This window comes from Peromyscus eremicus, chromosome 9 (genome assembly GCF_949786415.1).
Source record: "Peromyscus eremicus chromosome 9, PerEre_H2_v1, whole genome shotgun sequence".
Classification (NCBI taxonomy): domain Eukaryota; kingdom Metazoa; phylum Chordata; class Mammalia; order Rodentia; family Cricetidae; genus Peromyscus; species Peromyscus eremicus.
In genome coordinates this window covers 89,900,494-89,915,265 of record NC_081425.1, presented here as the reverse complement: position 1 = coordinate 89,915,265, position 14,772 = coordinate 89,900,494, and the positions used below count along the sequence as shown (strand labels likewise).

The window sequence follows — 14,772 nt, the reverse complement described above, 5'->3', positions numbered from 1 at the left end:
GCGTATAAGGAAGATAGGAAACACTAAGTTAAATCAAATACAAGATGCCCAGGAAAAGCACTGAGTGCATTTTAAAATTATTCTTTGTCTAGGACCTTATAGTATTATCTTCTTTTTTTCTTTTGGTTTTTTTGACAGGGTTTCTCTGTGTAGCCCTGGCTCTCCTGAAACTCTCTAGACCAGGCTGGCCTCAAACTCAGAGATCCGCCTATCTCTGCCTCCCGGGTGCTGGGATCACATGTGTGCATCACCACCACTGGCTAGTACACATAGTTCTTAAGACAGCAAAGTCTGGCATCAAAGTGTTCTGATTCTGATGCAGTTCCCCTCCATTCTACTGTGTGATTTTGACAAATTACTCGACTGCTCTAAGGAGCTGATGACTGATAACCAAGCAGTACTCAGGTATACCTTTCTCTTTATCCCAAACATGCTCTTGAATCCTGAGCCTGCCTGCACTTTCCCTTTCAACAACTCCATCATTAAAGCCACCATCTTCCCTTCTGGATTGTTTCTCCCCTTTCCATTCTCAACCTCCATCAGTAGCATTATCATTTGTAGTCATCTGAGCATCTAATCTAGCAGTCACCTCCAGAAGAGCTAGCTTTCCCTTTCTAATAGGTAATGCTACTCTTTCAAGACAGCTCTGGCCTCATCTTCTGTGGGATGCTCTCTCAGAAGACTATATTTGTCCATTTATTTAATTCTATTGTCATGTACTAGGGAATTCCAGAGCACCAGGCATGTTAGGCAAGCACTCTACTACTAAAAGATAACTCAAGCCCTCCAGGTCTCAGTTGACCGGGTTGGCTCCAAACTAGAGATGTTCTGTTTCACTTGAGTAGATACAGAGGTTACTGTTGTGAGCCGCAGGTTTTCTATAAGCATCCTTCGGCCTACCCATCCACTCTCACGGCTTGCCATGCCTTTACGCTGTATTGATGCAGCATGAACAAACATTACCTCCATGACCAACCTCCCCAATGAGCAATCTTCCCTGTCCCATCAGAGGACCAGGTACATACTCTGTGCTACTACTGTCTCTTACATGTATTTCTTCTGTGAGGACCAGTATTCTAGACTGTCTTTTTAGTGTCTTGCCCTCACCTTCTCCAACTGATCAACTTGGAGTTTAAAAATAAACCTCATTTCTTCATTATATCCCTTTCTCTCGCTGCTTATGCAGCACATACCAAGCTTCTAGTACACACTCAGCACATGTCTAATTCATAAAAAAGGAAGCAGTGGCAAACACACTGCCTCTAGAAAACCAGTCAAATGTAGAACAATAGCCATACTTTCCCAGGCAGGTAAAAAGATAGACAGTTGTTCAGAAAACTGAAAGGTAAGTGTACAGCTCACTGGCAGGGTGCTAGTTTAGCATGCACAAGGTCCTAGGTTCAATTCCCAGCACTGTAAAAGGGGGAGGAGGGGAGTAAAAGTGTAAGCAACGCAAATTCAATACCTACCAGTTTTCAGATTAAAGCCATTCCCTATAAATTCCAAACCTTGTGGATAAACATCTTTCAATTAGTAAATAATGTAGTAAGCATCTATATCACACAAAGACCTCAATCAAACCAGCACCGTGGGGATATGAAAAATGAACCAAACTTCTGCTGCACTGAAGCTCACATTTGATGGCAGAGAAAGGGTGGCAGGAGGGGGCAGGGGCATAGATCAAAGGGCAGCAGTGGACATGGCAAATAGGACTCTGCCTCAGCAGGGCTGACATATTGCAAAATAGTCTCTTTTTTTAAAGATTTTGTGCGCGCGCGCATATGTGTGTGTGTGTGTGTGTGTGTGTGTGTGTGTGTGTGTGTGTGGACAACGTGAATCAGTTATCTCTTTCCTTCTTCCAGGTAGATCCTGGAGACTGAACTCAAGTTATCAGGCTCGGTAGCAAGTGCCACTGAACCACTCCATCTGCACCAGGTTCTTGGTATTTTAGGCCAGTATTGCTGAGAGAGGGTAAGACTGGGCAGCCAGAGGAAACACCGCAAGTGGATTCTACTTTGCCTTTCCATCTCTAATGTCTTTCACTTTACCCCCACACCTACTATGCAGCACGAGTCCTGGCCTTCAATCATTCATCCCACAAGTGCTCTCTGAGCACCTGTCATGTACAGGAAACACACCAGATACTGACAATACACATATGCAGTGATGAAATAACACAGCTTCTCTGCTAGAACTTACAGACTAATAGTGGAGTAAGACTGTCCCTTCCAATTCTGACATTTGGACATGGCAGAGTACACTACGGTAGAACAATATGAGCACAGACCCAAACTCAGAGTATCTGAGTTCAAATGCCACTACCAAACGACTCACGTTGGGCAATGTGACTTAGTCTCTCTGCATCTCACTTTCCTGTCAAGTAGGAACAGGGGTACGTGCAATGCTTTAGAAGCGATGGGACGCTGTGTGCACACTCACCGCTTGCTCATTCCTCATCCCGATGTACCTGATGCCCAGTTCCTGTGCAGCAAGGGCGATTTCAGTCACGGGGATGCCCACGACGCCGAACATGTACTCCACATTCTGGGGGGTGGGGGAAGAGGGGGAAACAGAGGAATAAACGCCGACCACCAGGTGACCCAGTCTTCTCGTCCTCCCGGGAGGTCCAAAGTGGGAAGGACCAACACTACCCCCGCCTCCACCTCCTTGCCCTCCGTCTCCATGACAACGCGTAGTCCCCCTGCCTGCTTCCGTAGAGCCTTTCGCTCCCTAGGGACCCGTCGTACTTGCGTTTTCAGGGCCTGGGCGATGACTTTAGCACCAGACACCTGCTCCTCGCTTCTGTCGCTACCCTCTGCCGAGTTGCTTTCTGGCATCTTCCACCTCAAGTTACTTCAAGGCACTCCGGCGGCCCACAGCCTCACTAGCCAAACGAGCTTCAGAGGCGGCCGCACGCTGTTGGTGACACCCGCTTCTGACCGACAGGAGGGCAGCCAACCGATTTTAGTGAAGGGGAGAAGGGGCGGGACTAGGAGTCAGTCCTGGGGAGGCGATAATGTAAGCACGCCCATTCGCAGTCTTTTCCCGTTTCCGCCATCAGCCGAGGCCAGATGAACCGGAGACCGCGGCCTATGCCGAGCGGGTAAGAAACCCAGCCTCTGAGGTGGCTCGCCATGGTTCCGGTCTCCTCTAAGGCAGCGATGCGGCTCCTAGGCGGGTGGCACATGCGCACCTCGAGGTGAAAGCCGCTGGAGACCATGTGGGGAGGGGGCGTGGCCCCGGCTCCCGTCCCCGCCCCCGCCCGGGCTTCTAGCTGATGGGGGCGAGCCGCGCTAAGGCTGCTGGGACGCGGGCGGGCCGCTTGGAGAGAGTCTAAAGTTGAAGAAAATGTCCTATGGGTCGTGTTGTCATGCTTCGGTGCCCTCTGGTTTCATAACTTTGTGGTTTTGCACTCCACAGAATGGGCACGGTACTTAAGTCTGTGAACAAAGGTCTGCTTTTTTTTTTTTTTTTTTTTTTTTTTTTTATCAGAGGTGACACCAAGCTTATTTGCCGAGAGAGAAACTTGTCCAAAGCGTTCTATACACCGCAGATATTCTATATCTGCCGCCGCCTGGTTTTTTAATTTATTTATTTTTGTTACAGTTGAGTATCACTAGTCTGTTAGAGATATAAGTTAATAATTGAATTATGATTTCTTAGCTTTTGTGAAAGTAGTAATGTTGGTTGCTTTCTTATTAGGGGTTCAAGGCTAAGCCTGCTCGACACGGGCAGCACATGCTATACAGACAATAGTCAATTCATAGCACCTTACGTGGATTCCTTTCTCAAAACAATCACTTCCAGAACTCTATGAATTGCAAACTGAACTCTAATTGGAACAAATCACTGTAATTCAGATTAAGAGGTTTTTAAAAAAGGATCAGACTTCAACGGGCCTTATTTTGCCATTTAGCAAAGAGAAAAATCATTGAGCTGGTTCTTGTCTTCACCTTGCAGTTCAGGGCACAGCATTCCATGCTTCCCTTGCCTGTAATAAATCAGCAGAAGTAATGTAATCTTGACTGCGAGGCCAAAAGTCTCTACTGTTCCATCCAACTGCAACATAAGTTCCCGAGTATCTGTAATTTATACAACGCAAGCTGTGCAGACTTTGCACACGTTAATCATATTTGGCCAGAAGTAGTGGCGTGTACCTTTAAATCCCAGTACTTGGAAGTGGAGACAGGTGGATCTGAATTTGAGGCCAGCTAGTCTACCTAGTGTGTTCCTGGACATCCAGAGCTTGTAGAGAGACTGTCTCAGTAAACAGAGGGGGGGGGGGGAGGGAGGGGAGGGGAGTAAGAAAGAAGGAAGAGAAGGAAGGAAAAGACAGAAGGAAAGAAATTTGGCATTGTTTTTAAATTCACTTATTACAGGAAGAATAAGTCTTTAAAAAATGTGCTTAAAAAAATGTGCTAGAGATTGAACCTAGGACCTTGTGCATATCAGGCAAACACTTTACCACTGAACTATATCTCCAGCCCTAAATTTTAACTTTCTTAAAAAGCAAACAAACAAACAAAAAAACAGAAGGCTAGGGGGTTGGAGAGATGGCTCAGTGGTTAAGAGCAGTGGCTGCTTCTCCAGATGACCTGAGTTTGATTTCCGGCACCCACACGGTGTCTCACAACCATCTGTAATTTCCCTCTTCTGGCCTTTGAGGGCACCAGGCACTAACATAATGCACAGACATGCATGAAGGCAAAACACCCACGTACATGAAATAATAATAAAAAAGAAAAGGAAAGGCAGTGTTGGCAGCAAGCTTTCCAAAGGGCAGATCCAACCATCAGAGTCTAAATAGTGGTTATTCTAGGGATCTGGATTTGACTTTATGAGGAGAGGCTTGATAACTTTCTTCCAAGTGGGTGAAGATAATATCTAGGTAACCATGTGATTTAGTAAGAGCTGTAAGCAGGGTGTGGTGAGGCATGCCTGTAATACCTGTACTCAGGAGGCTAAGGCAGGAGGATCACAAGCTAAAGGCCAGCCTGAGTACAGAGTGATCCTGACTCAAAAATAAATGATTAAAAAAAAAAGAGTTGTAATGTTATGCCTAGAGAAGATTAACTTTCAGGAGAAGGCAGCTTCTATAGGCAGTAATTCCACGGCCCCAAACTATGGGTTTTATCTCTCAGTTCACAAGAACACTGGAAATCTTTGTGCTCATTTTTTTTATTTTATTTTATTTTTTTTATTTTTTATTTATTTATTTATTTATTTTTGGTTTTTTCGAGACAGGGTTTCTCTGTGTAGCTTTGCGCCTCTCCTGGAACTCACTTGGTAGCCCAGGCTGGCCTCGAACCCACAGAGATCCGCCTGCTTCTGCCTCCCCAGTGCTGGGATTAAAGGCATGCGCCACCACTGCCCGGCCTTTGTGCTCATTTTTAAGCACAACCCTAGCTGAACCTGTGAAAAACAGACCATGCCTTACCAAAATGTAGTATTTGGTTATCAAAGAACAAATTAGTGTTATTTGTTGTTCTTTTTATTATTTATTTTTTTGTTTTTTGTTTTTCCAGACAGGGTTTCTCTGTGTAGTTTGGGTGCCTGTCCTGGATCTCGCTCTGTAGACCAGGCTGGCCTTGAACTCACAGAGATCCGCCTGGATCAAAGGTGTGCACTGCCACCACCGGCTTATTTGTTATTCTTACTTCATATTGTTGTTGTGAAACACCGAGACCAAAAGCACGTTCAGGGAGGAAAAGGTGTCACAGTCTGTCTTTGAGAGGAGATTGTCAGGGTAGGAACTCAAGGCAGGAACCACGGAGGAACCTACTTGCTGGCTCCCTCTTCGGCTTACTCCCGACCTGGTGCTTAATTAGCCCTTTCATACAGCCCTGTATCATCTGCCTTGTGAGCTAGGCCCTCCTGCGTTGATTAATATTCATCTTGCTTCGTCCCTCACAGATGTGCCCAGAGAGCGACAGTTGCGTTATGGAGACTCGTTTCTCGTGTGATTCTGGGCTGTTTCAGGTTGACGATGAATGCTGACTAGGAAGTTTGTGACACTGTAGAATGGCTAAAAATCAAACTGCTGACAAAAGCAGAAAATGGAAACTGAGTACAGGTCTTCTTTTCTGGTATGGGGACTGAACCCAGGGCCTTGTGCTTGCTAGGCTGCTACTACACCTGTTGGGTCTGGGAATCAGGCAAATATTAAGGTCGAGGCCACCAAAATTAGATGAGCAGAAGCAGCTGTATTCCATCACCGCGGGGTACCAGAACTTCTAACTAGTTAGGGCCACAGGGAGGTTGGGATCTGCATTGTGACCTCTAACAGGAGAGTAGGCCCTTTTTTTAAAGTAAAAGCTGTAAGTAGGGTGAAGGGTGGCGGGGGGGGGGGGGGGGGGGGGGTGTCAAAGTGATATAAGAAAAGGAATTTTTACAATTTGAAGTTAAGTCTTGAGTGGTGGTACATTCCTGGAATTTACAACTTGTGATAACATTTTATAATTAGTAGTACACTTTGTGATAACGAGATGTTTGTACAAGCTTCGCAGGGGGCGTGTAGAAGCTTGTTTATACAAGTCTGGTTATCTTAACCCAGCTCTTGACACAGCTGGAGTCTTGTTCTAATTTTTAACCAACTGTTCTTCCTGTGACTGAGAATATAGGGCAAGAGTCAAGCAATAGATGAAGCTGGGTAGGTGGGCTAATGTTCAGACTTACTCTGGGCCTTTCATACCACTAAGCCCCGCTCTTCCTTTTTTATGTTAAGACAGGGTTCACTAAGTTGTCCAGGTATGCCTTGAACTTTGGGTCTTCTCGGCTCAGCCTCTGAGTAGCTATGCCATCTGCAAGTAAAAAGCCGGGAACGAAAATGAAAGGGAAATCTCTATAAAGCACTATTTTTAAACACAACCCTTAAACTGTACTTCAGGATATGTGCTGTAGGAAATGTGTCAACAGAGACAGAACAGGCATAAAACAGTGTAATAAAAAGATCGGTGGAGTGAAACAGGTCAGCTTGACTCTGTTCGCTTCTCCTTAAGTTTATGACCTGTAGAGTAGCAAAGCTTAGAGAGAGGCTTGAAGAAGAAAAAAAGGGAAAACACCTTTATATTCTGGAGCTATTAGGGACAGCTCAGTAATAACTCAATAAATAAATAAAAACCCTGTCTTGTTGAAAGGCACTGAGCGCATTTCCCTGGTGCCCTGTGACCTAGAGAAAGCTGGATTCCTGCCCAAGGCCTGAACTTTGCTTAGCAGTTTAATGCAGCCACCACCTAGCACTGGAGCAGGGAGCAGTGTGGAAAGAAAACAGAAAGAATGTCGTTTTCCAGGGGCTGGAGAGATAGCTCGGCAGTTAAGAGCACTGGCTATTTTTCCAGAGAACCCGGGTTCAATTCCCAGCACCCATATGGCATCTTACAACTGTCTGTGACTCCAGTTCAAGGGTATCCGATACCTTCACACCAATGCACATAAAATAAAGTTAAATCAGTTATTTGACAAAAAAAAGAATGTGGTTTTTCCTGATTTATCAATTATGGATTTGTTTTTTTGCTTTGTTTTTTTCTTTTTAAAGTAAATTTGAAAGAGTTTAACGTTAGCAATGACCACCACAATGATATGAAGGCACAATGGCTTAGCAGCAAAGTGTTTCTCCTTGGAATAAAACTGCAAAGTTCCCAGGTGTAAGGTTGAACTGGGGACGTTTTCATAATGGAAGATTTAAGCCTGTTAACAGATTTCTTCATCATAACCTTTGAGCTCCTTCTTGGGGCTTATCAGCAACTCATTATTCTTATAGTTAATATTTATGCATATTCCAGACACATGAAAGGATCAGAACTTACTACATACCCATAAACCAGCTTCTAGCTTAGTAAATACGCAGTGGGCTTCCTGTGCCCGGCTCCTCCAGGGCATCTCCTTTCCCATCCCATAGACGGAGCCATGACTTTGAACTTAATGTTTATAGGATCTTCATTATTCATTCTTAAAGGTGTCTTAATCCGTTTTCTGCTGTTGTAAAAGAGTATCTGAGACTAGGCATTATTTATTTGTTCTGAGGTGCTGGGGAGGCAATTGCTCTACGTCAATCCCTGTCCTTCCCCCTGCTCTTTATTTTGAGGCGGAGTCTGTGAGTTGCTTAGCCTGGCCTTGAACTCACTCTGTAGCCCAGGCAGGTCATGAACTGGTGAGCCTTTTGCTTTAGCTTCCCAAGCAGTCGGGGATTATGGAGTCTGCATTACCAACCCTGGCCACTGTTAAGTACTGTATAAAGACACTTATTTTTGCCCCCTGTTCTAGCAGCTCTGAAGTCTAAAAGCCCATGGCTAGCATTCATTTTTGGTGAGGACCTCAGAGCAGAAAGGCAAACAGGTATATGAGGAAGAGAGAAAAAGAAGGCCAATCTAGAGATGGCTAACTCATTCCTAAACAATTCATGAGTGTGAATGACTCAGACACCTCCCACTAGACCCCACTTTCCAGCATGGCTGTGTTAAGGTAAACATACCATTTAGGGGAGCACAGTCAAACAGTAGCAGACATTTAGGTTACTTAGTTCCTCAGGGTATGAATAGTGTTCTCTAAGATTTTTTTAAATGATTTATTTGTTTATTTTTATTATTTCATGTACACTTGTGTTTTGCCTGCTTGTATATCTGTGTGAGGGTGTCCGATCCTCTGGAACTAGAGTTACAGACAGCTGTGAACTGATATGTGGGTACTGGGAATTGAACCTGGGTCCTCTGGAAGAACAACCAGTGTTCTTAACCACTGAGCCATCTCTCCAGCCCCAACTCTGAAGATTTTTGTATGTTTTATACCTGTATGAGAGTTTTTGTGTATAATACTGGTGTATTTTTTTGTGTATATTACTGGTTTTATCAGAAATTGTCCAATTGTCCTCCAAAGTCATTTTAAGAACTTACATTCATACCATCATTGTGTGAGAACTGCCTTTTTTCCTTTTCTCCATTAATTGGAAACATACTGTTTTTGTTTTTGCCAATCTAGCCTGGCATGGTAGTGCACACCTATAATTCTAACACTTGGGAGACAGAGCAGAAGGAGAGGTTCAAGTTCATCCTCAGCTATATTGTGAGTTCAAAGCCATCCTGAACTGCATGGTGTCCCATCTCAAAATAAATACATAGATAAATAAGTAAATAAAATTAAAGATATGAGAGTTGAGGAGGACTAGTTAGGAAGAGGATTACTAGCAGGGAACAAAGAAGGGTAATGAGGGAGAATATAATTGAAATACATCATGTACATGTGTAAAATCTCATAATAAAACCTACTATTATACATAATTAACATATGCTAATAAAACATTAAAATAAAATTATAATTTTTTTGTCAATTTGATAGGGATAAAATGACTTCTCATTTCCAAAGATACTCTGATTATGAATGAAGCAAAGTGTAGTTATGAAGGCTTTTTTGCCCATTTCTTTTTCTTTCTTTCTTTTTTTTTTTTTTTTTTGGACAGTGTTTCTCCATGTAGCACTGGCTGTCCAAAAACTCACTTGTAGACCAGGCTGGCCTCTAACTCAGAGATCCACCAGCCTCTGCCTCCCGAGTGCTGGGATTAAAGGTGTGCGCCGCCGCCGCCGCCGCCGCCGCCGCCGCCGCCACCACCACCACCACCACCACCAGGCTCAGTTTGCCCATTTCCTTACTGGATTATTTATCTTTTTCTTACTGGTTTATAGATATCTTTTATATGTCCTGATGCAAATTATTTGTCTTTTAACTTTGTTTACAGTTGCGTTTTTTATTAATTTTTGAGAAAAAACTTTTCCTACTTGACCCAGGTTGGTCTCAAACTAGAGACCTGCCTGTAGTTCCCTTTGAGATGCTGATTTTTATAATTATCTGTGACAATTGTTTTCCTTTAAGTTTTATTTTTTGTATCTCGTTTTATAAATGTTGCCTAATTTGAAATTATTAGGCCTTTTTCTGTATCAAAAAGTTTGTTTTCTCTTTTGTATTGGTTTGATTTTCTTTGGCCTTGAGTTTGCTGTGTAGCCTAAGCGGGCTTTGAACTTGGTATCCTTCTGCCTTAGCTTCCGGAGTGCTGGGACCACTGATGTGTACCAACACGCCAAGCTCATTCTTCATACTTAAGTCTCTAGGGTACCAGGTGACCTGGACCAGCAAGTGATTCTTCAGTGACAGGGTCCTGAGGGGGGAAGAAAACCAGCAACAACAGCAACAGCCCCAGAAACTCTGGGATTAGTAGATCTCAAATAAGCCGATGGCTTATGCCAAGCAAGTTTATTAAGAAGTACAGCCTCTTGTATACATTTTACAGGGGGGACATGGGACCGAGTCAGCAGAAAGTGATCATACAATGGGACGGTGTCAGCAGGAAGCTGATCAGGCAATGTTGAACAAAGAGGACACATGGCATCTCAAGTGTGTAGACAGATGGAGCACATGGCAGCTTTGGGACTGATAACTCCAGTCTCTTCAGGGGAAAAGCCAGGTTCCCAGGAACTAAAACCTTAACTCCTTCTAGGCCCTTGATCTAGCCCCAGATGAGATCTTGCCAAGTCTGCCCCTGGGCAGGGACACAGAGCTAGTGTTGTCATTTCATGGGGCCTCTGAGAAAGCCTTGGATTAGCCTGGCTCACAACAGATCAGGGAATACATATGGGGAGGGTGGAACCTGGATTTGTCGTTTTTATATAATATCTTTATCAATTAGGTTTGCTTGGATATCTATCCACCCCAAATTTAGTGATAAAAAGAACTACCATCTGCTTCATCTATCTGTGAACCCTAGTTTAGCTGGGCTCATTCATGATTCTGTGGTCATTTACCTGTCACCTGGATTATTCTCACACTGGCAGTGGACAAACAGTATTATCTGTCTGGGCATCTGGCATATCTGAAACACATTTCTCATGCCATACCTGGTTTCTTCATAGCTGTGGAATGGAACAATACCCATTGTATAAGCCTTTGCATGTCTGGTAATGTCCCATTCAACACAAGTTACTTAGCTGAACTTAGATTAGACTGAGTTAAATTACATTATGAGGAAATAGAGAGGGAACTAATTGATTGGTTTTTGCAATAGTCAATTTATCATAATAGTTGTTGAAGCACCATTTGTAACAGTTCATTCTTATTCCAATGTTATGTTATGTCTCTTTAGATATACATCAAGTTTCATATATGTATTACTTTTCTGTTGCTATGATAAAATACCATGACCAAAAGTAACTTCAAAAAGAAAGAGTGTATTTATTTTTGGTTTACAGTTCCAGAGGGATAGAGTCCAGCATGACAGGATGGCAGGAACAGAAAACTGGTTGATCACATTTTCATCCACATAGGAAGGGGAAGGAGGGGAGGGAGAGGGAAAGGGAGAGGGATTCCCATGTGCAAGAAGTGGCATGAGGCTATAACCCTTAAAGTGACCCCCAGTGACATACTTTATCTGGAAAGACTCTACCTCCTAAAGGTACCATAACCTTCCCAAACAGTGCCATCGGCAAGGGATCAAGTGAGCAAATACATGAGCCTATGGGATACATTTCTAGTTGAAGCCATTACATATATATGTTACATATATATATGTATATTTGGTCTATTTCCACCATATATACCAAATAAAACTTTCTATTATTTTCCTCTTCTAACACCTATATCATACTACTTTACTCGTCTATTTTGACAATGTCTTTATAGTTTTTGTTTGTTTGTTAAGACAAGGTTTCTCTATGTAGTTAGGTTGGCCTGGAACTTGTTATGTAGCCCAGACTGGCCTTGAACTTACAATCCTCCTGCCTTAGCCCAGGTGTTGAGATTACAGATCTGAGACACTTATTCTTTTTTTTTTTTGTGTGTGTGTGTGTGTGTGTGTGTGTGTGTGTGTGTTTTGTATGTACATATTTGTGTGGAGTGTGCAGTTATGTGTTGAGGTAGATGTTGAATGTCTTTTTCCATTGTTCTCCACCTTATTTTTGAGACATGATCTTTCCCTTAACCTGGAGCTCATCAATATAGCTAGACTGGCTGGTTCCAGGGAGCCCCTTTTTCTCCCCAGTGTTGGGATTACAACCATACACCACTACTCCCCACATTCACGTGACTGCTGGAGATCTGAACTGTAACATGCATGGTAGGCACTTTTACAGGCCAAGCCATCTCCTGAAAGCATCTTCTGTATCTAAGGAAATAAAGAGGAAAGAAGAGTCTATAGACTAAAAGACACTTGAAAGATCTATTTTTTTTTCCAAGTGGGCAATAGTAAATTAATGTACAATAGTAATTTATTTTTATCTTATGTGCATTGGCATTTTGCCTGCATATATGTCTATGTGAGACTGTCATATCCCCTGGAACTGGAGTTACAGACAGCCATGAGCTGCCATGTGGGTGCTGGGAATTGAACCCAGGTCCCCTGGAAGAACAACCAGTGCTCTTCACCACTGAGCCATTTCTCCAGCCCCAACTGATAGGGTTTTGTTTTTTTTGTTGTTTTTTTTTGGGGGGGGGGTATCCCAATATTAGGTTTCTCTGTCAATGCAGTAAGCCAGATCAAGCTGAATTAAAAAGATCAGGTTTAATGAGCCAAGTACTCTCAGGTGACCTTTCCAACTCCCCAGAGGTGAGGCATGGGAGGGGAGGAGGAGAAATCACATGACAGGTCTAGAAACTGGGGGCTTAAATACCCTGTAGGTGTGGTCTTGAGTTTCTGGGGAGGACCATGGACTTTTGATGGTCTTTCTGCAAGGGGCGGGGTTTGGAATGGGAAGGAGTAGGGTGGAGGCAAGGCAGAGTTTCCAGCCAGACACCAACAAAGCTGTTAGAAAGAAAGAGAGAAAGAAAGAAAGAAAGAAAGAAAGAAAGAAAGAAAGAAAGAAAGAAAGAAAGAAAGAAAGAAAGAAAAGGAAGGAAGGGAGAGAAAGAGAGAGAAAGAAAGACAGAAAGAAAAAAGATGTGTTGGTTCTAAAAGTGTTATGATTACAGGAGCAATTATGGGTAAGGTTGGCTGATTTAACAACAACAACAACAACAACAAAAAAAACCTGGACACCTAGACATATAGTTAAATTTAGTTTTAGATTCTCAGTGGAATAAAGATACTCTTAACACTTTTTATGTGAAATTCAGATCTAACTGGATTTCCTATGTCTGACAAAAACCACGATTTTATTCAAGATGGTAAAGTAGTTTACATTAGCCAGTCTTTCTTGTAGCTAGAAGAGATTGCCAGGCAGGGCTTTGGGGGAAAGTTGATGGAACTGGCAAGTACCTCCCACTTCTGCACCACATGGTGCCTACAGTCAGAGCTGTCACCTTGCCACCTCAAGGTAACCCTGAAGATGGAAGACACATGCAGAACAGTGAGGCAGAAAGAGAAGAATCTGGGACCTATTGAAATCTCTGAGTCCCACTTCATGGGAAAAAAGTTCTATATCCTGTGTAGGCAGAAGTTTCTGTCCTCAAGCCGCTCTCAAGTAACCACACAGAGGCTTAATATCAGGCTTGTTACTAGCCAACTCTTACATTTTCAACTATCCCGTATTTTTATCTACACTTTGCCATGTGTGAAAGGTAAATGGTGCTGGTGGCAGTGCTGGTTACTGCATGGAAAGGTCACGATCATGACAGAACCCAGTGGTACTTTTAGAGCTTTATTATGAGGGAAAGGAAGGAAAAGGGAAAGAGAGGAGAGCCAGGCCTGGTGGGGGAGGGAAGCAGGGAACAGAGCAGAGAACAGAGAGCAGAGAGAGAACAGAGAGAGAGAGTGGGGGTCCCTGTCCGGCTTTTTAAGGTGAGTACATAGTTGCCAGTGCCCCCGATGATGTAAGACACAAGACACCCCCCCCCCCCAGCTGTGCATGTACAGGATCCTAACAATGCGCCTTGGTACCTTTCCTCAGTACAGCATGTCTATCTTGCTTCTCTCTGAGTCTGCTCTCTATTCCTGATTCCACCTTTCTTCTTCCCAGCATTCTCAGTTTGGCTCTTCCACCTAACCTTATCCTGTTCAGCTATTGGCTATTAGCTTCTTTATCAAACCAATCACAGCAACATATAGTCACACAGTGTAAAGGAATATCTACCATACCAGGATGCTTCCAGTAGCACTGGGACACTTTGCTCCTCTATAGAATTCCTACAAAAACCATCTGAACCTATTCTGTATTTCGAGAAATCTACGGGAGTCTGCTTAAAGGGTAAAAGGGATTTATTATGAAAGAAAACTCACTAAAACAGAATAGGAGAATCGTTGCATGGTCCTGGAAGGCTGAGGTACTGTCCCACACTGTCCTGAGTCAGTCTGCCATCCAAGCCCACGAAGGAGAGAAGAGCCCGGTGTACTGTCTCAGGTCCTTAAGGGTAGCCCCCAGGCCACGTCCCAGGGGAGGTACTTCAAGGTCATAGGTAGGTAGACCAGATATCCATTACAGTTCTGAGATTGGAAGATGAAGCTGTGGAGTGGGGGGTACAATGGAGGTGGTGGGTGGTGGGGAAGGCTCTGACTGTGTAGGTATAGCCCAGGCTGCTATGGAACTCACTATGCAGCAGCTCATGCTGACCCAGAACTCACAATAGTTGTCCTACCTCAATCTACCAAGTGCGGGGGACATTTTCTAGGAGATTCCTCATTTTAGCTAACTTTTTTCATTATTTTCATATTTCTGTACTCACGATTTCTACTTTATTATTGATTATTTTTACATTTCTCATTTTTCTCCCTAATTAGGTTAGCTGATAGTGTTCTATTTCCTTTTCTTTTTAGCACAGAACTTTCTTCTCTCAGTTTCCATTTTCTCACTTAATTTCCAC

General features: G+C 43.5%; 2 protein-coding genes across 2 annotated transcripts in view; one reads left to right on the top strand and one right to left on the bottom strand.

Annotated features, from left to right (window-relative positions):
* Window positions 1–3,236, bottom strand: part of Hacl1 (2-hydroxyacyl-CoA lyase 1) — a 34,176-nt gene extending 30,940 nt beyond the window's left edge. The window contains exons 1-2 of the mRNA XM_059274073.1: window positions 2,748–3,236; window positions 2,440–2,544 (exon numbers count right to left, since the gene is read on the bottom strand). Of these exons, the coding sequence (XP_059130056.1) occupies window positions 2,440–2,544; window positions 2,748–2,837 (195 nt within the window). The 5' untranslated portion in view covers window positions 2,838–3,236. The remainder of the gene's footprint in view (window positions 1–2,439; window positions 2,545–2,747) is intronic.
* Btd (biotinidase) overlaps window positions 2,716–14,772 on the top strand; it is a 34,852-nt gene continuing 22,795 nt past the window's right edge. The window contains exon 1 of the mRNA XM_059274075.1: window positions 2,716–3,103. The gene's annotated coding sequence lies outside the window, so the exon portion shown is untranslated. The remainder of the gene's footprint in view (window positions 3,104–14,772) is intronic.